The sequence below is a fragment of the Mesocricetus auratus genome, unplaced genomic scaffold (genome assembly GCF_017639785.1).
Source record: "Mesocricetus auratus isolate SY011 unplaced genomic scaffold, BCM_Maur_2.0 Super-Scaffold_100013, whole genome shotgun sequence".
Lineage (NCBI taxonomy): Eukaryota > Metazoa > Chordata > Mammalia > Rodentia > Cricetidae > Mesocricetus > Mesocricetus auratus.
Window position 1 is genome coordinate 20,743,471 of NW_024429196.1, and position 14,863 is coordinate 20,758,333.

General features: G+C 42.3%; 1 protein-coding gene across 5 annotated transcripts in view; it reads left to right on the top strand.

The window, feature by feature from the left end:
- The first annotated feature begins 7,186 nt into the window (after nt 1-7,186).
- Mindy3 (MINDY lysine 48 deubiquitinase 3) overlaps nt 7,187-14,863 on the top strand; it is a 74,763-nt gene continuing 67,086 nt past the window's right edge. For 3 of the 5 annotated variants that reach the window (XR_002385133.2, XM_021233624.2, XM_040755472.1), the window contains exon 1: nt 7,187-7,492. Coding sequence is in view for 4 of the 5 variants with exons in the window: in XM_021233624.2 (XP_021089283.1) it covers nt 7,399-7,492 (94 nt within the window). In the remaining variant the exon portion in view is untranslated. The remainder of the gene's footprint in view (nt 7,493-14,863) is intronic. The other 2 variants (XM_021233623.2, XM_005081256.4) reach the window with 2 other exon arrangements.

Genomic DNA, 14,863 nt, shown 5'->3' on the forward strand with positions numbered 1-14,863 from the left:
ATCAGTTTAATTCCAAGCACCCACACCAGATAGCTAACAGCCACCTGTAACTCTAGATCCAGGGGTTGCCTCTTGTCTGCAGGCACCTGCACTCTCATTCATGAGCCCACCCCCACTCACATGTGTAACTACAAATAATAAATATAAATTTTAGAAGGAGTACAGAAGAGTTGCTAACATGGGCAACCTATGACATAATTTTAATTATATTGTTAGCACATCATGAGTACTTAGAATGAAGTGGAGAAGAACAGGAAATGCTAGAAGATTGTGAGCTTAAAGGGTCTCAGATCCCTCTCTAGCCATCTTTGTGCTATAACAAAATACCTAAGATGAGTGGCTTATAAACAACAGAAATCTATTGTTTCTGGCTTTGGCTCCTGGAAAGAACAAGATCAAGGCACTGCCAAATGTGGTATAATTATCAAGGCCTGTTTCTGGTTCCTCAGTGGTATAGTCATGCGTGATTTCATGAAAAGGACAAACAAGTTCTTGGGTCCTCTTTCATGAGGACAACAATCTCAAGTATGAGAGAGAGAGTGCTGCCCTCATAACTAAATCATCTTTCCCACATCCTAACATCAACATTTTGTGGAGTAGCGTGTCATCAAATAAATTTGGAGTAGGGAGCAAATAAATAATGAAGTCACTGAACAAGAAGAGAAGGTGAAAAGCCAGGGGCTGTAAGGAAGCCTTTTGAGGCTGGAAAAGAAAGGAAACTAATCTGTCTTTTTAAAACATAATAATAGTTAAGATTTTTAAAAGTTAATGTATCATTTCCTCTCTTCCTTTTTCTCCCTCCAACACCTCTCATGTATACCCCCAAAGATTCAGGGTAATGAATAGTCTGCCTGCAGGTGTGTGCCTTTCTAACCACTCTGTCTTAAAGCGTGCAGAAATCAGTTTGCACAGCTCTGCTGCTACACAGATTCCACATCCTCTTCAGCTCTGAAGTTTACTTCTCCAGTACTAGGGTAACAGCTTCATGTGGTACTCATAGCTCCCCTAGCTGACTTTTGGGTCAAAGAGGCCCATTGTAAACCCCAGTTTTTGCATTATGGCTTCCGTAAATATTGGATTTTAGAAGTCAAAGACCTAGTTTGCTCAGTCACGTTTCCACACAGAGACCTTCTGTCCCCATTTATGTTTCAGCTACACTTCTGTCAACAGAGGTGCTGATCATATGTTTAGGCAGAGTTATGTCTCAACTCCCTAATTAATCTACCAAGTTCATCCATTCTGCTTCCAAAAATGCCTGTGGGATTTGCTGCTACCTAAACTGAGCATTGATGTAGCTCTAACTCAAAGCTTTTCTCCTGGACCACTACAGCCACGTCCTAACTGGTTTAGCAATTTCCAGACTCCCTTCTCTTGATTCAGTGTCCACACTCTTCCTTGCAAGGCAGCACTATAAAATATAAATTTGATCTTTCCTGTTGCTCAAGACTCTTCTCAAGTTCCTGTTACTTTTTAAATAAAGTTTACATTAGAACCAAGCAGTATTAAGCAAAAACATGAAGGGGATATGCTCTGAAACAAAACCTCTGTAAAATGTTTCATGGTAGGTCCTGGGTTTATATTCTGATTATTTTCATTTATTGTATGATCCAGGGCAAAGTACTTAGCCTTGCAAGAGATCTAGTAACCTACATTACAGGGTGTGAGAGTTATGTGTTGTACTATACTTAAGGGCCCTAATGAAATGTTTCAGGCTAGATGGCTTAGGCAGCCATTACTTTCTTTTTACAGTTCTGGGAGTCAGATTTCTAACAATAAACAGCTCTAAAGATTGACTTGTAGTTCTCAACCTCCCTAATGGTGTGAGCCTTTAATACAGTTAATACTCATGTTGTGGTGACTCCCAACCATGAGATTATTTTTGTTACTACTTTGTAACTGTAATTTTTCTACTTTTATGAAACATAATGTAAATATCTGTATTCTCTGGTGATCTTAGGGACCCACATAAAAGGGTCATTTGACCCCCAAAGTGGTCACAACCCAGAGGTTGAGGACCACTGGGTTAGAGTGAGACTTCCCTTTTGGATCATTGGTGGCTGACTGCATCATGTAGTTACATGGCTTTCTCTCTGTAAATGGAGAAAGGGGAGAGGGAAGAAGCGGGAAAGGAGGGAGAAATAATAAGTAAATGGATATATGTACTCTGATGTTTACTTGCAGCGAATAGGATGCTTGTCCTATTGAATAAAGGTCCAACCCTATGACTTCATTGAACCTGAATTATCTACTGAAATGTCTCATCCCCCATTGCCTTTGTGGTTAGGCTTTAAACATGTAGAATTCACGAAAGACAGTTCAGTTCCTGACTTGTATCTTTCTCACTACAGAAAAATCAGAATTTTTCATAATAATGTCTCATACCTAAAGTCACATATGTATGCATATATATAGCGTTTCCTTTAAAATATTATTGTATACATACATGGTGTGTGTAGAGGTGTGCATATTACAACGTACATGTGGAGTCAGTTTTCTCCTTTACATAAGACCCAGGGCTCATCATGATTGCAAGCAAGCCTCTTTCCTGCAGGGTCATCTTTCTCATTCCTTAGTCAAAATTCTCTCCAACTTGAATTTTTCTGGTTTCCTCTAATTGAAATGACGGAATAATTCTTATTTTGCCTTTTCTCCTTTATGTTATTTTTCTAAATCAATAGGTTGTATAAGAAGGGTATTTTCACTGTTTCTATTTTTACATCCAATGTTCACTATTGCATATCACAACAATTTATCCCACATTATCTCTCAATATTCTTTTTTATATGCTTTCAGTTGAAGATGGACTATTTTTAGAATAATAGAAGTTATGAGATCTTGATTGAGTGGATGAGGACTTGAGAAATTATCTAAGTGTAGTCCTTAATTTACAGATGAAGAAAGCAAGGGACAGACAGGGAATTGATAACCAGTACCATAGCTGGTAGGTTTAGATTTTTTTCTTCTACTCTAAAGTTTATTCTGTTATTCCACTGATTCCCTGACAGTCTTTTCCAGAACATAAACTATTCCAGAAAGATAGTGACTCAAATGCCTTCCTTTAATGCTGAGCATACTTGCCATTTCTGGAGCATTCCAATTAAACAATGTGCTTAAATTCATTGGTTAGCAGTTAATGGTAACATTATTTTCCTACAATATAGTCATGTTGGTAGGAAATGCTGATATAATAATGCCACACTTGAATGTGACCATGGAGGATTTGAAAGGGATCTCATGTACTCAGTATAAAAATTGAGGTGAGCAGAATTAAGGGTCATGCAAAGTAAAATTCATTAACTTTGTTAAGATTTCTGGTCTTACTGGAAGGCAGAGAATATATGAGTAAGCTTCATTAATGACACGGGGATGAGACCTGTATAGGATTTAGTATTTTATTACATGGTAGGTTTTTGAAATTTTTTCTTTTATTTTAGTGTAATGAAATGCACTAATTTAGGAGATTGGGACTCCTATTGGAAAATTGTTCCCATAGTCATTAGGAACAGACAACGAAACTGTACTTAAATTTGAAAGAAATTTGGGAGAAAGACAAGGAAAGCAATTAAACAGAGTTAAGGAATTATAATGAGCAATTCCCTTGCCATGAGATAGTGCATATTTATTATTATAAAATTATTGAATAAGAACATTTTTGAATAAACAAAAACTTATATTTATATTGTAAAAGGAGGACACAATTTAAATGTTTCAGTTAAGGAATAAATAAGACAATAAATAATTAGACATTAATTTAATATTACCTGCTAAAATATGCACTCCTAATTAAAATGTAAAACACCAAAAATAATAGATACAGTATAAAAGAAATGACAAGGACATTAATCAGTATCTGCTTGAGATCTGCCTCCTTCAGTATAAATGAAAATTCAGAAAAGTCACAGTTCAAGATATTTTCCTCTTCTTTTTAACACTAAAACTGCTAGAGAGAAAATAGACAATGCTTTACAAGATATAGGTGTGTGTGTGTGTGTGTGTGTGTGTGTGTGTGTGTGTGTGTGTGTGTGTCACACAGGGTGATCATGCTCCCCTCAAGAGCCATAGACTATCTAACAAACCCCCAATGCTAGGCCTGGGAAACCTTTCTTTGCTGGTCATGGGAGTCCAAGAGACTCCCCAGACAGTATTGACTATTGGCATTGCTCTGGGTTTACCTTCTGAAAGACCATACTCCTGAAAACACCACACACTTCAGATGCTGGACTGAGAAGAACCAAACTGGAACTGACCTAGAAATCTCCTCCCTGAAGACTAGCTCTCAAAATGAAGGGAACACCCCTCCACCCCCAGCCCCCAGCCCCCTGCTTTAGTGGCCATGACAGGCTGCAGAAAAGACATGCAGGCCTCTGACTCAGCACATGTCAGACAGGGCCTGCCCTGGTCACTAGGAGGTCAGATACCCTCCTCTGGCAAGGAACCAATCAAAAGTTAGCTGGTGGGACTGTGGATGTGCTTTATGGGTCTGGGAGTGCTTTATGGTAAAAGTGGCATAACAGTGACATGCAGAGCATAGCAACTGCCCTGGGAAAGGCCTATAGGCCATAACAAACAGTTGACCAATCAACACAAGACAAGTCATCCAAGCCCAAAAGCTTACCAATCCCAAGACCGTTGCTTACCCCTATATACTTCACTTATGCTGCCCCATAAGTTCCAGGGTCCTTCTACAGCCATCTGCCCTGATGAACCAATGAAGGGCCTGAGTTAATGGGGTTAGCTCATTAAACAATAAAAGGCTCTTTGCTTTTGCATCGGAATGGGTCTCTTGGTGATTTGGGGGGTTCAGAATTTGGACACAATAGTATCAGAAGGTGTTATGCAAGTTTCCTAGGAGGAGAAGCAACCAATAGTCCTATAAATAGTCCTGTAAAGCTTACAAATCATAACAATGACTAACTAGCTAGACAAGATATCCTTAATGGCGCAATAGCAGCACTTTCATCCTGAGTTAAATAACAGACGAAGAAATAGATTTAAGAACCCCTAAATAGGAGGGAATTCATGCCTGGGACTGTAAGCATATCCAACTGTCTATGGTTGGAGAGGTCTAGACTCTAGTAGAGAATCCATTACTGTCATTTTCCCAAAATAATTTCTATATTTTAAACCTTATCCTTATACCTATAGGTAGGTGTAGCTCTTACCTCTCTCTCATCAAAGAAGTTATTTTGTTGGCTTGCAACAGATGGAAATTATTACACATACCCACAGCTGCCCAAAACACAGAATAAGTGACCATAGAGTGCTCAACTACAATAGATACTCTGCAACTAGGCTTGTACTCCTCACAGGAAAAATCACAGAAGGAGGGGCACAAGATTATAAGAGACAGAAGATCAGGCTCCCTGATGCCGGATGGGGTTCTATAGATGTGGGGAAGCTGTACCCATGAAATGACAGCAATATGATTGCCTACGAAAGATCTGCATAACGACCTGCTGACATGCTAATGGAGACCAGGGACTTTTCACATGGTCCCACTTCTATATAGAGAGCTATTTATTGGCAAATCAAGGGTTCTTCAGAGAGGGAGAATCGGTTTTCTCCAAGGACAAGTTATCCAACCCAAACAGTCAATTCTAAACACATTGTAGGGAAAAGGGACCAGTCAAAGAAACACACCCTGAGGAGAGCCAAAGAAACACACTTTGGCCCTGCAACCACAACCAAAGAAATGTACCCTGACCCTAAAACCAGTGCCAAAGGAACATACTTTGTCCCTGGAATCAGAGTCAGTGAAAGAAATGTACCCTGGCCCTAAAATTGGAGCCAAAAGGCTAAAAAGAACCAGAGAAAGAAACACACTTTGGCCCTGAAACCAGAGCCAAATCTGACCCTAATCCTGTGTAAAAAAGTAACCAATCCCAGAGCAGAGCTCTAGCCAATCTGAGCTCAGCACTGAAATCGGACCAATCCCTACTCTGGAAAAACTTCCCCAACCCCAAGAATCCCTATATAAACCCTGTGTATGTTCAGCTTGGCTGGTCCAGCTGCCTTCCAATAAATCCCTTTGGATGAGCTTCAGGTGAAGATCTTCTTTTGCGGGGACAGAGCAGAGGCGACCCTGGGCAGAGCAGAGCAGAGCAAGCAGAGGCGACCCTGGGCAGAGCAGAGCAGAGCAGAGCAGAGCAGAGCAGAGCAGAGCAGAGCAGAGCTCCCATAGGGTCCTATGTTTAAGTACTTAGTATTCAACTAGTGAAAATATTTGGGAAAGATGAGGAAGTATGGCCTTGTTGGAAGAACTGTGTTATGGGGGGAGGTCTTTGAAGTTTCAAAAGACAAATGGCATTCCCAGTGTGCCATCTGCTTCCTGCTTGCAGTTTGAGATGTGATTATTCAGCTTTTCCTACTGCCATTCCTTCACTCCACCATCATAGACTCTAACCCTCTGGAAGTTTAAGCCCAATTCAACCCATTCATTTATAAGTTGCTTTGATCATGGTGTTTTATCACAGCTCAAGGACATCTGGTGGTCATAACTACTGGTTGGGATGTTTGGAATATCAGGTACTCCCCTTTTAGATGCTGTCCCTCCCTGGGTGGTATCAGTTTATGGCTTTTCGTGGAACTCAGTGCTGCCTGTCAGTAAACTGAAACTCAGGCCCTTTTAGCTTGTTTCTATTAAGTCTGCCATGGCAACACATAGCAGTGTGTCCAAGCTGTTCTGGGCCCCACATGTCTCAAAATATGAGAGATGAAATCTGTGCCATTTACAAACGGGTTACTTTAGGTCAGCTTAGCTCCTGCTAGCTCTGTAATGTGCGTTACACCTGCAGTTATTTTTAATACACGAATGCATTTACAGGTGTAACCAGGTAATGAGTTGGTTGGATTTTACATCTTGTATCAAGGGACAGTGGAAGGCAACTTCCAACTCAAGGGCATAGCTATAATCTTATAATTCTAGTTTTGTGTATTATTCTAGATTTAAGGACCAGGTGGTAGAGCAGGGGTCTCAAAGCCTGCTACAAAAAGTAGAGCAGAGCCCAGGAGAGGAGGGGCTGTCTCAGTCCCCTGGCAGGGAAGGGCAAAAGCCAACAGTCCAACCACCACAATCCGTACAGTTCCCAAGGTGGACACTCCCAGCAATTCCGAACTTTACCCTCTTCTGCTTCCGGGGAAGTGATTCCCCGGTACTCCGCGAGGGGCGGGGCTAAAGGAAGTCGGAAGTCCGGCCACTTCCGGCACGGGAAACTCCAGGCTGCGGCTTCGCCCGGCTTGACAGGCTCGGTCTCTGTGGTCGGCGTGTTGCCTCACCTCGTTCGGCCTCCCGGTCGCGCCCGGCCGCCGCCGTTCCGCCGTCCCTTTCTCGAGCCTCCCCGTCCCTATGTTCCGGGGCCGGAGTCCGGGAAGCAAAGACCCCCTTGCTCAGTCCCCATCATGTCCGAAGTGACCAAAGAGCTGCTGGAGCTGGTGTGGGGCACCAAGAGCAGCCCCGGGCTGTCGGACACCATCTTCTGCCGCTGGACGCAAGGTACCGGGACAGGGCTCGCCGTTCGAGCCGCTCCGCCAGGGCTCTGGGTGTCGGGCCGGGACCCCCGCTCCATCGTCGCCCAGCCCCACCACCTCGGGTCCCTGGCGCTTGGCCCCAGTGCCCTTCTCTACCAGTCCCTGTGCGCGGTCCCAGTTGTCCCGCTTTAGTCACTTGGGCACCCCAGTTCTGTCCCAGTAGCCCCTCTTGGTCTCAGCACCCCAGCTCCAGCCTCTGGTACTCTTTCCCGGTACTCGGGCTTGGTACCCCAGCCGCAGCCCCTCTAGTATCCTCACTCTAGCTCTGTGCTGGGCTCTTGGTCCCAGTACTCCAGCTCTGGCCCCCGGCTTCTCGCACTTTCCCTGTACTGGCGTTTGGTGCACTCTTGCTACATCAGAGATTTGATCCTTGTACGCCTCCTCTACCCCCCTCGGGACTCCGCACTCAGTTCTAGTACCCAGACTTGGTTACAGTAACCCAGCCCCTGCACCTCTGGTTCCCCGCGTTAGACTTGGTTGCCTCAGCTCTGTCCTGTCGTTTACCCCGAGTTCGACTCTAGTACCCATGGTTCCCCACCTTCCTAATGCGCGACCCTTTAATGTAGTTCTGGAGGTGGAGCTCTAAATGGATTTTAATGGGAAGAACTTGGAAAGGAGGCTATTTACCAAAGAGCCTAAACACCTCTGCCACACTGGCCTGATTTGCTGCAGGGGTGAAGGGGTGAGGGGCCCTGGAGGAAGGCAATGTGTGAGTGCCATCTGTCAGGGTCTTTACACCTCCAGTCTCCAAGTGAGTTTTATGTTGTCAGCGTTTTGTTTTGTTTTTTTAGGGGGACCGGTGGAGTGGGGTGAGGTGAGATATCGATCCAAGTGACTAATGCCAGAAAGCAGTTTTATGTTGTAATTTTGTGGTTAGGTGTGGTGCTCCGAATGGAAACACGGTATTGCTCGCTACAGCTTGTTCACTTTGACTCGAGTATCCCTGGTTGTGAGACTCTGTCTGCTATCGTTTGTTGTGTATTTAAAAGGAATGTGGATCACAGCACTTCCTCTGCCAGTCTAATGGTGCTCAGAATTACTTACTCTTAGAGGCCATTGCTAAGTGTTACTGTGGTGGTCACTGGGGATTATGGGAGTAGGCCCAGGGCACTGACTTGCTGTATTAGTAAGGCGGCTTGATTTTGTGGTCGATAACTGCATCGAATTGACAGCTGCGCCTCCAGTCTTCTGAAAATAAGATGCAGGTATAAAATGGTTACTGTAAAACAAAGTTATACTTAAGATTCCATTCATGAGGTTGTGTTAGTCAAGTTACTTTGCTTGTTAAAATACGCCAGTAGAGTAGCCAAAGTTGTTTATTTTTCGTTCATTTGACAGTTTTACTTAAAGAAGTATACATTTTTGGGGGGTTATTTTTGAGCAATCCTTATATAGCAATTTATTTGATTTTCTTTTTTTACTTAAAAATATGTGTGTATGAATGTCTGCCTTCCATGTATGCATATGCACCACGTGCTTGCCTTGTGCCCACAGAGGCCGGAGAGAGCTTTGGATTCCCCAGAACTGAAGTTATGGATGGCCGTGAGCCTGCATATGGATGCTGAGGACTGAACCCAGTCTACTTCACAAGCAATCGATGCTTTTAGCTACTGTGCCATCTCTGCAGCTTTTTGTTTTTTGTTTTTTAAGCAATACGCCTTTTAATAAAAGGTTTGAATTTAATTTTGTGCTTTAAACAAGTCTCATCATGTACCTTGATTTGGCCTCGATCTCACTGAGATCCACAGGCCTTACCTCCTGGGTGCTGGGATAAAAGACATGCCATATCTTGCTAGTCCAGGTTGGCTGTTTTTTGTTTGACAATTTGCTTTCCATTTCAGTTTCCTCCTGTTCATTTACTTGCTTACTTGTTTTTTGGTTTTTCGAGACAGGGTTTCTATTGTTTTGGAGGTTGTTCTGGAACTCTGTAGACCAGGCTGGCCTAGAACTCACAGAGGTCCGCCTGCCTCTGCCTCCCTAGTACTGGGATTAAAGGTGTGTGCCACCATTTCCCAGCATTTGCTTACTTTTTTATTATGTATTTTATTTAAATTAGAAACAATCTTATTTTACAAATCAATCCCAGCTCCCTCTCTTCCCATCCTCCCATGCCCCCCACCGAGCTCCTCCCATCCCATCCCCCATCCGTTCCCCAGAGAGGGTCAGGCATCATCAGAATCTGTCAAGTCATTTGGGGCAGGGCCTAGGGCCTCCCCCGTGTATCTAGGCTAAGAGAGTATTCCTCCATGGGAAATGGGCTCCCAAAATTCATTCATGCACTAGGGATACATCCTGGTTCCACTGCCAGAGGCCCCATAGACTGCCCTGTGCTCTTAGGGGGCCTGGTTTGGTCCTATGTTGGTTCCCCAGCTGTCAGACTGGGTTCCATGAGCTCCCACACTTGCTCAGGTCAGCTGTTTCTGTAGGTTTTCCCAGTGTGGTCTTGACCCCTTTGTTCATCACTCCTCCCTCTCTACAACTGGATTCCAGGTGTTTGGCTCAGTGCTTAGCTGTGGGTGTCTGCTTCTGCTTCCATCAGCTGCTGGGTGAAGGCTCTATATGGCATTTAAGGCAGTCATCATTCTCATTATACGGAAAGGGTATTTAAAGTAGCCTCTCCACGATTGCTTAGGCTCCTAGTTGGGGTCAACATTTTTTTCCACTTTTTTAGTTCATTAACACCACTCACTTTTTTCTTCCTGTAAACCACATTGGTGTCCCTAGCCCTTGCAGCCGAAGCCTGGGATAGGAGAGCAAGCATCGAGTGCCTGCTATGGTTATTAGGTGAAGGGACAGAGAGTCCTGGAAACACTTGGAGTCCTTGGAGCCAGCCATGCAGGCATCTGGAGAAAGTGTTCCAGACAGAGGCACTACCCCTGTAAAAGTCTTAGTGCCAAGTGTTCTCAGACAGGTAACTAGGCAACAGGAAGGAGCTCAGTGGGGCTGGAGTGGAGCAGTGAGAAGGAGAGGGGAATAAGTGCTCTAAAAGTAATGTAGTCATATAAGGTTTTCTAGACATTATAAAGACATTGGCCCTCATTCTGAATGAATCAGGAATCACTGGAAGTCTTTGGAGCAAGGAGACACAGGTTCTGTATTTAGAAGGTGGATTTGATTGCTGTGACTGAGGGTAGACAGTGGGGAACATGATTAAGATCAGGATGGTCCCTGTAGTCCAGGAGGAGAGATGCTGCTGATCAGAATAGTAGCATTGAGACAGCAGAAAGCTGGCAGATAGACCATCAGGTCCCAGCAGAACCCAAATTGGCATCTTCTCTATCAGGCAGAAGTAGTATTGATCTTGGGAACTTTGAACAAACTAGGAGTTCAATTTTCAGTGTTGATTTTGTAACCCAGTGTTTGGCAGACTCCCTGCAAAGGGCCAGTGCCTTTTCTCATTCTCAGTGTTCCTCATGGGTAGTGTAGGCTCAGCTTTCCAAAGCATCTCCTATATAGCATTTGAGGACTGAGTTTTCCTGACCTCAATTTAGATCTCAGGGGCACAGGAACCACTCTGTCCCTTCCTCCAGACTTCATTTGTTTTATTGTTTCACTTGAAGGTGTGCTGGAAAAAAGAGATCTTTTTGTGATGTGGCAGGGCTGTATTTGACTAAAATTAGATTTTGGAGGTTCTCAGGAATAAGGGACAGTCTTTATTAAATAATATGGAAAATAAGATTTTTAACTTATGAAAAGTAAGGGATCATTTAAAAATTTATAATGGACCAGGTAGCTCAGTGAGGAAAGGTATTTGCCACCAAGCCTGATCGCCCGCATTTGTTCCTCAAAGCCTATATGTTTGAAGGACAGAGTCAACTTCTGCAGGTTGTCCTCTCACAGACACACATAGACACACAAATAAATAATTCATTACCAGATCATTTGGGTCAAAGTTTGAACTTAGGTTTTCTTGGGTTGGAGAGATGGCTCAGCCATTAAAGGCTAGGCTCTCAACCAAAAATATAAGGTTTTCCTTTCTGTACATAACTAAATTATAATTCACCTTATAGGCAATTTAAAAATCACAATTTGCAAACACACAAGGTTAATTACTTGGTATCTAAGTATAATGTAGTTTCTCTAATTCAAAGATTTGAAATATCTATACTATGGTGTCATGTTGTACAGGTTTTTGAAACCTTATTTAACCTTTGCCATAACTCTGTAAGATAGCAGAGTATAGACATCTTTCTTCCAACATTATTAGCTAAGGAAAATATACTTCATTCGGATATTTGACTTAGCCTAGACCATCTTGTGTATAGTAATCTAACCAAGTCTGTTCGTTTGGTTTTACACTGGTTAATAAGACTTTAGAGACCTTGCTTATCCAGTTGGTTGGAGGGATATGTATGTGTGCAGATAAGACTTGAGAATAAATTCCTGCAAATTTGCAAAAAGGTTCATGGTTTACATTTAAATTGGGTGCTATAAAACATGAAACTGATTATGTCTTCACTGTGAAATACATTACAAAACTGTATATATCAAATCAATTATTAGATGAGTAATTTTAGGTTTAATCAGAAAAAATGTCCTTTTGTGATAAACAAATTTCTTTTAAATCTAGGAAATAATTTGAATGAAAATACTGGACAGTAAAAGTAGCTGTATATTAACAAACTCATATTCAAGGAGGGAAGTAAAAATCAATTCACCTCATCGTGGTGTGATTGTAACTGTAAGCACCACCCATGGATCTTGACAGTTGTATTATATTGATAGGATTTTTAATAATGCTTTTACTTCTTTGAATACAGGTGGAATTTTTAAGGAAGGTTAGAATCCATTTCTAATTCATTACCTATTGCACAAACTGAAAGATTGTAGAACCTCATTGCTTCTCTACACTTACATGCAGTACCAGAGCTCCTTCCTTATTCTCATTGGACAAAAGTTACGGTCTCTTGTCATCTCTCAAGTACTGACAAGGCCCAACCCTGCTTAGCAGAAGAGAAGGTGTGGGGACTGGTGGATTCTGGCTCTTGGTACAGACTTATGGCTTCACTTCTCATTCCTAGTTTGAACCTGAAATTTGATTGTCTTAATGTGATAATCAGCCCTCTTAGCTCCCACTTTCCTTATTAATTTTTTTTTATCCATCTCAACTACTTCCAGATCTTCATTTATTGTTACCACGAACTCCAGTGTGTTGTGTGCTGGATAAACCTGTGTCTGGCATCAGCACAGACATAATTACTCCGCAGCCGAGTCCTCACTGCTTCTACTCTTCATTCTCATCAGCTGACCTTGTGCTTTTCAGAATTAGCATCCAGAGAGTTCCTCAGTTCTCACCTTTCTTCATTCCCTTGACTCCAGTCAGTGGCTTCACTTTTTTTTGCTGTTGTTATTTAGCAAGTGACTAGCTTCATGTTTTCTGAGCTCGGGATCCTGTTATACTCTTTAAAATTAAGGAACTCGACACAAAAGCATACAACGTTAGCAGGGTTGTGGAAAATTATGTCAGGTTAAATTGGGAAAACTTTTGTAACTTCCGATGGGTTCCTTGCACCAGTCTCTAGTGCTGTGGGGCGGGTGTTCGTTTGAGAACCTCAGTCTAGTTGGCAGTCATTGTTGCCACGCTGTTCTTTCTCAGCCCTCTTATGAGACTTACAGGCTAGGATTTCTTTTTTCCCACACCAGTCATTGACTCAGCCCCTTTTATTTATTTATTTTATTTGCTTTTGTTTGTTTTGAGATAAACTATGTATCTCTGGCTGCCTGGAACTCACTGAGTAGACCCAGGTTAGGCTCAAACTCAGAGTTCACCAGCCTCTGTCTCCTGAGCACTGGGATATGCCATTTTTTTAGTTCATGCCATTCATTCTTTTAGCTATCATCCTGTCAAAATAATTCTTCATGCTACCTTTTTTCCTTCTGTGAAACTTGTGCACAAATAGTTTGCTTTTGCTGTTTCTCCTTCTGTCATTTAAAGTCTGGCTCTCTTGCTAGCTCCATCTTTTTTTTTTTTTTTTTTTTTTTTTTTAGTACTTGCAGTGGCATGCTTGATCCAGTGTTTTATGGTTTAGCATTTCTCACTGTAGCTGACTACTCTTGTGTCTAATTATTCTTTTCTAGAACCTCAGCTACTATATTTCTGTCTTGCCTGTTTTTCTAAGCTGTTACCCTGCGTTGCTGACACAGCCTCTACCCATCTTTTTTAAAATGTTCTCAGCTCTATTATCTTCGCAGCGCATGTTGGCATTCACTTTAACTGACCTGTTTCAGATGACTGCAGTTGCTATCTATAGTCCCAAATTTTGCCCTGAGGTTCAGTATCTCCTACTTCTAGGAGATAGTGATGCTGTTTTACATGTTTGAAACTGAACTGCTTTGCATCTTTACAAACACCCCTTGTTGTCTTCCCTTTCAGAAATTCATCAAGCACTAATAAGCAGTGACTATAGAGCATATGATGAAAAAAATCAATGAAAGACATGATACCTGTATAACAAATTAACATAAATGTAGATTATGATAAATGCAGGTTCTGCTGACGAATGGTAGACTACTTAGGTTTGCCAGGAAATCTCTAAGGAGTTAGCATCTAAATTGAATCCAGAAAAATATGAAGAGCAGAAGAGAAGGAAGCATTTCCTCTGGAGAAAAGAGAAAGCATTAATAAGGACTTTGTAGCTAAGCAAAGTAATCGTAAAATGGAGGTCCATTGAATTGGATGTCTTTAGACCAGAAAAGGGAGGTTTTATTTTACTTGCAGTGAGAGATCATAGAAAGATTTTTAAGCAGGTTGTGACCAAGCCTTGTTTTCCATTTCAGAAACTAGGAGGAGTTACAGAGACAAGGAGTCGGAAGGTGTGGTTGGAAACTCATCAGTGTGCTAGGTGAAGGGGATAGATAGCAGTTTGAACTATAAGGCAGACTAGATATGGTATAGAAATGGACACAATGAAGATAGGTTTTGGAACCTTGAGCCAAAAGGAAGGAAGAAGCCAAACAAAGAGTCAATTTCTTCAGCAAGGGTTGGCTAGCATGTGTTTCAGACAGAAGGAGCAGATGCACCAAGGCATGGTGGGAGAGGCAGAGGTAGGCATGCTTGAAGACCTGGAAGAATCTAACAGCGAGACAGAAGTCCACTGTGCAGGACCACATCAGGACTTTAGATGCTGTGTGGTTATAATCAGTAATGGAAATTGAGAGAGTAGATGAAATTGTTAGGGGCAGATAAAATTCTGCATATTACTAGAGAGAACACGTAGAAAGGAAAATGCATGGTCCCAAGGCCAGGCCTTGGGGATCCTCAGCATTTAAGAGGTGCTGTAGTGAGACTGGGAGTAAGCAGATTAAAATGTGCAAAAGAAGAACCAAAATGCATGAG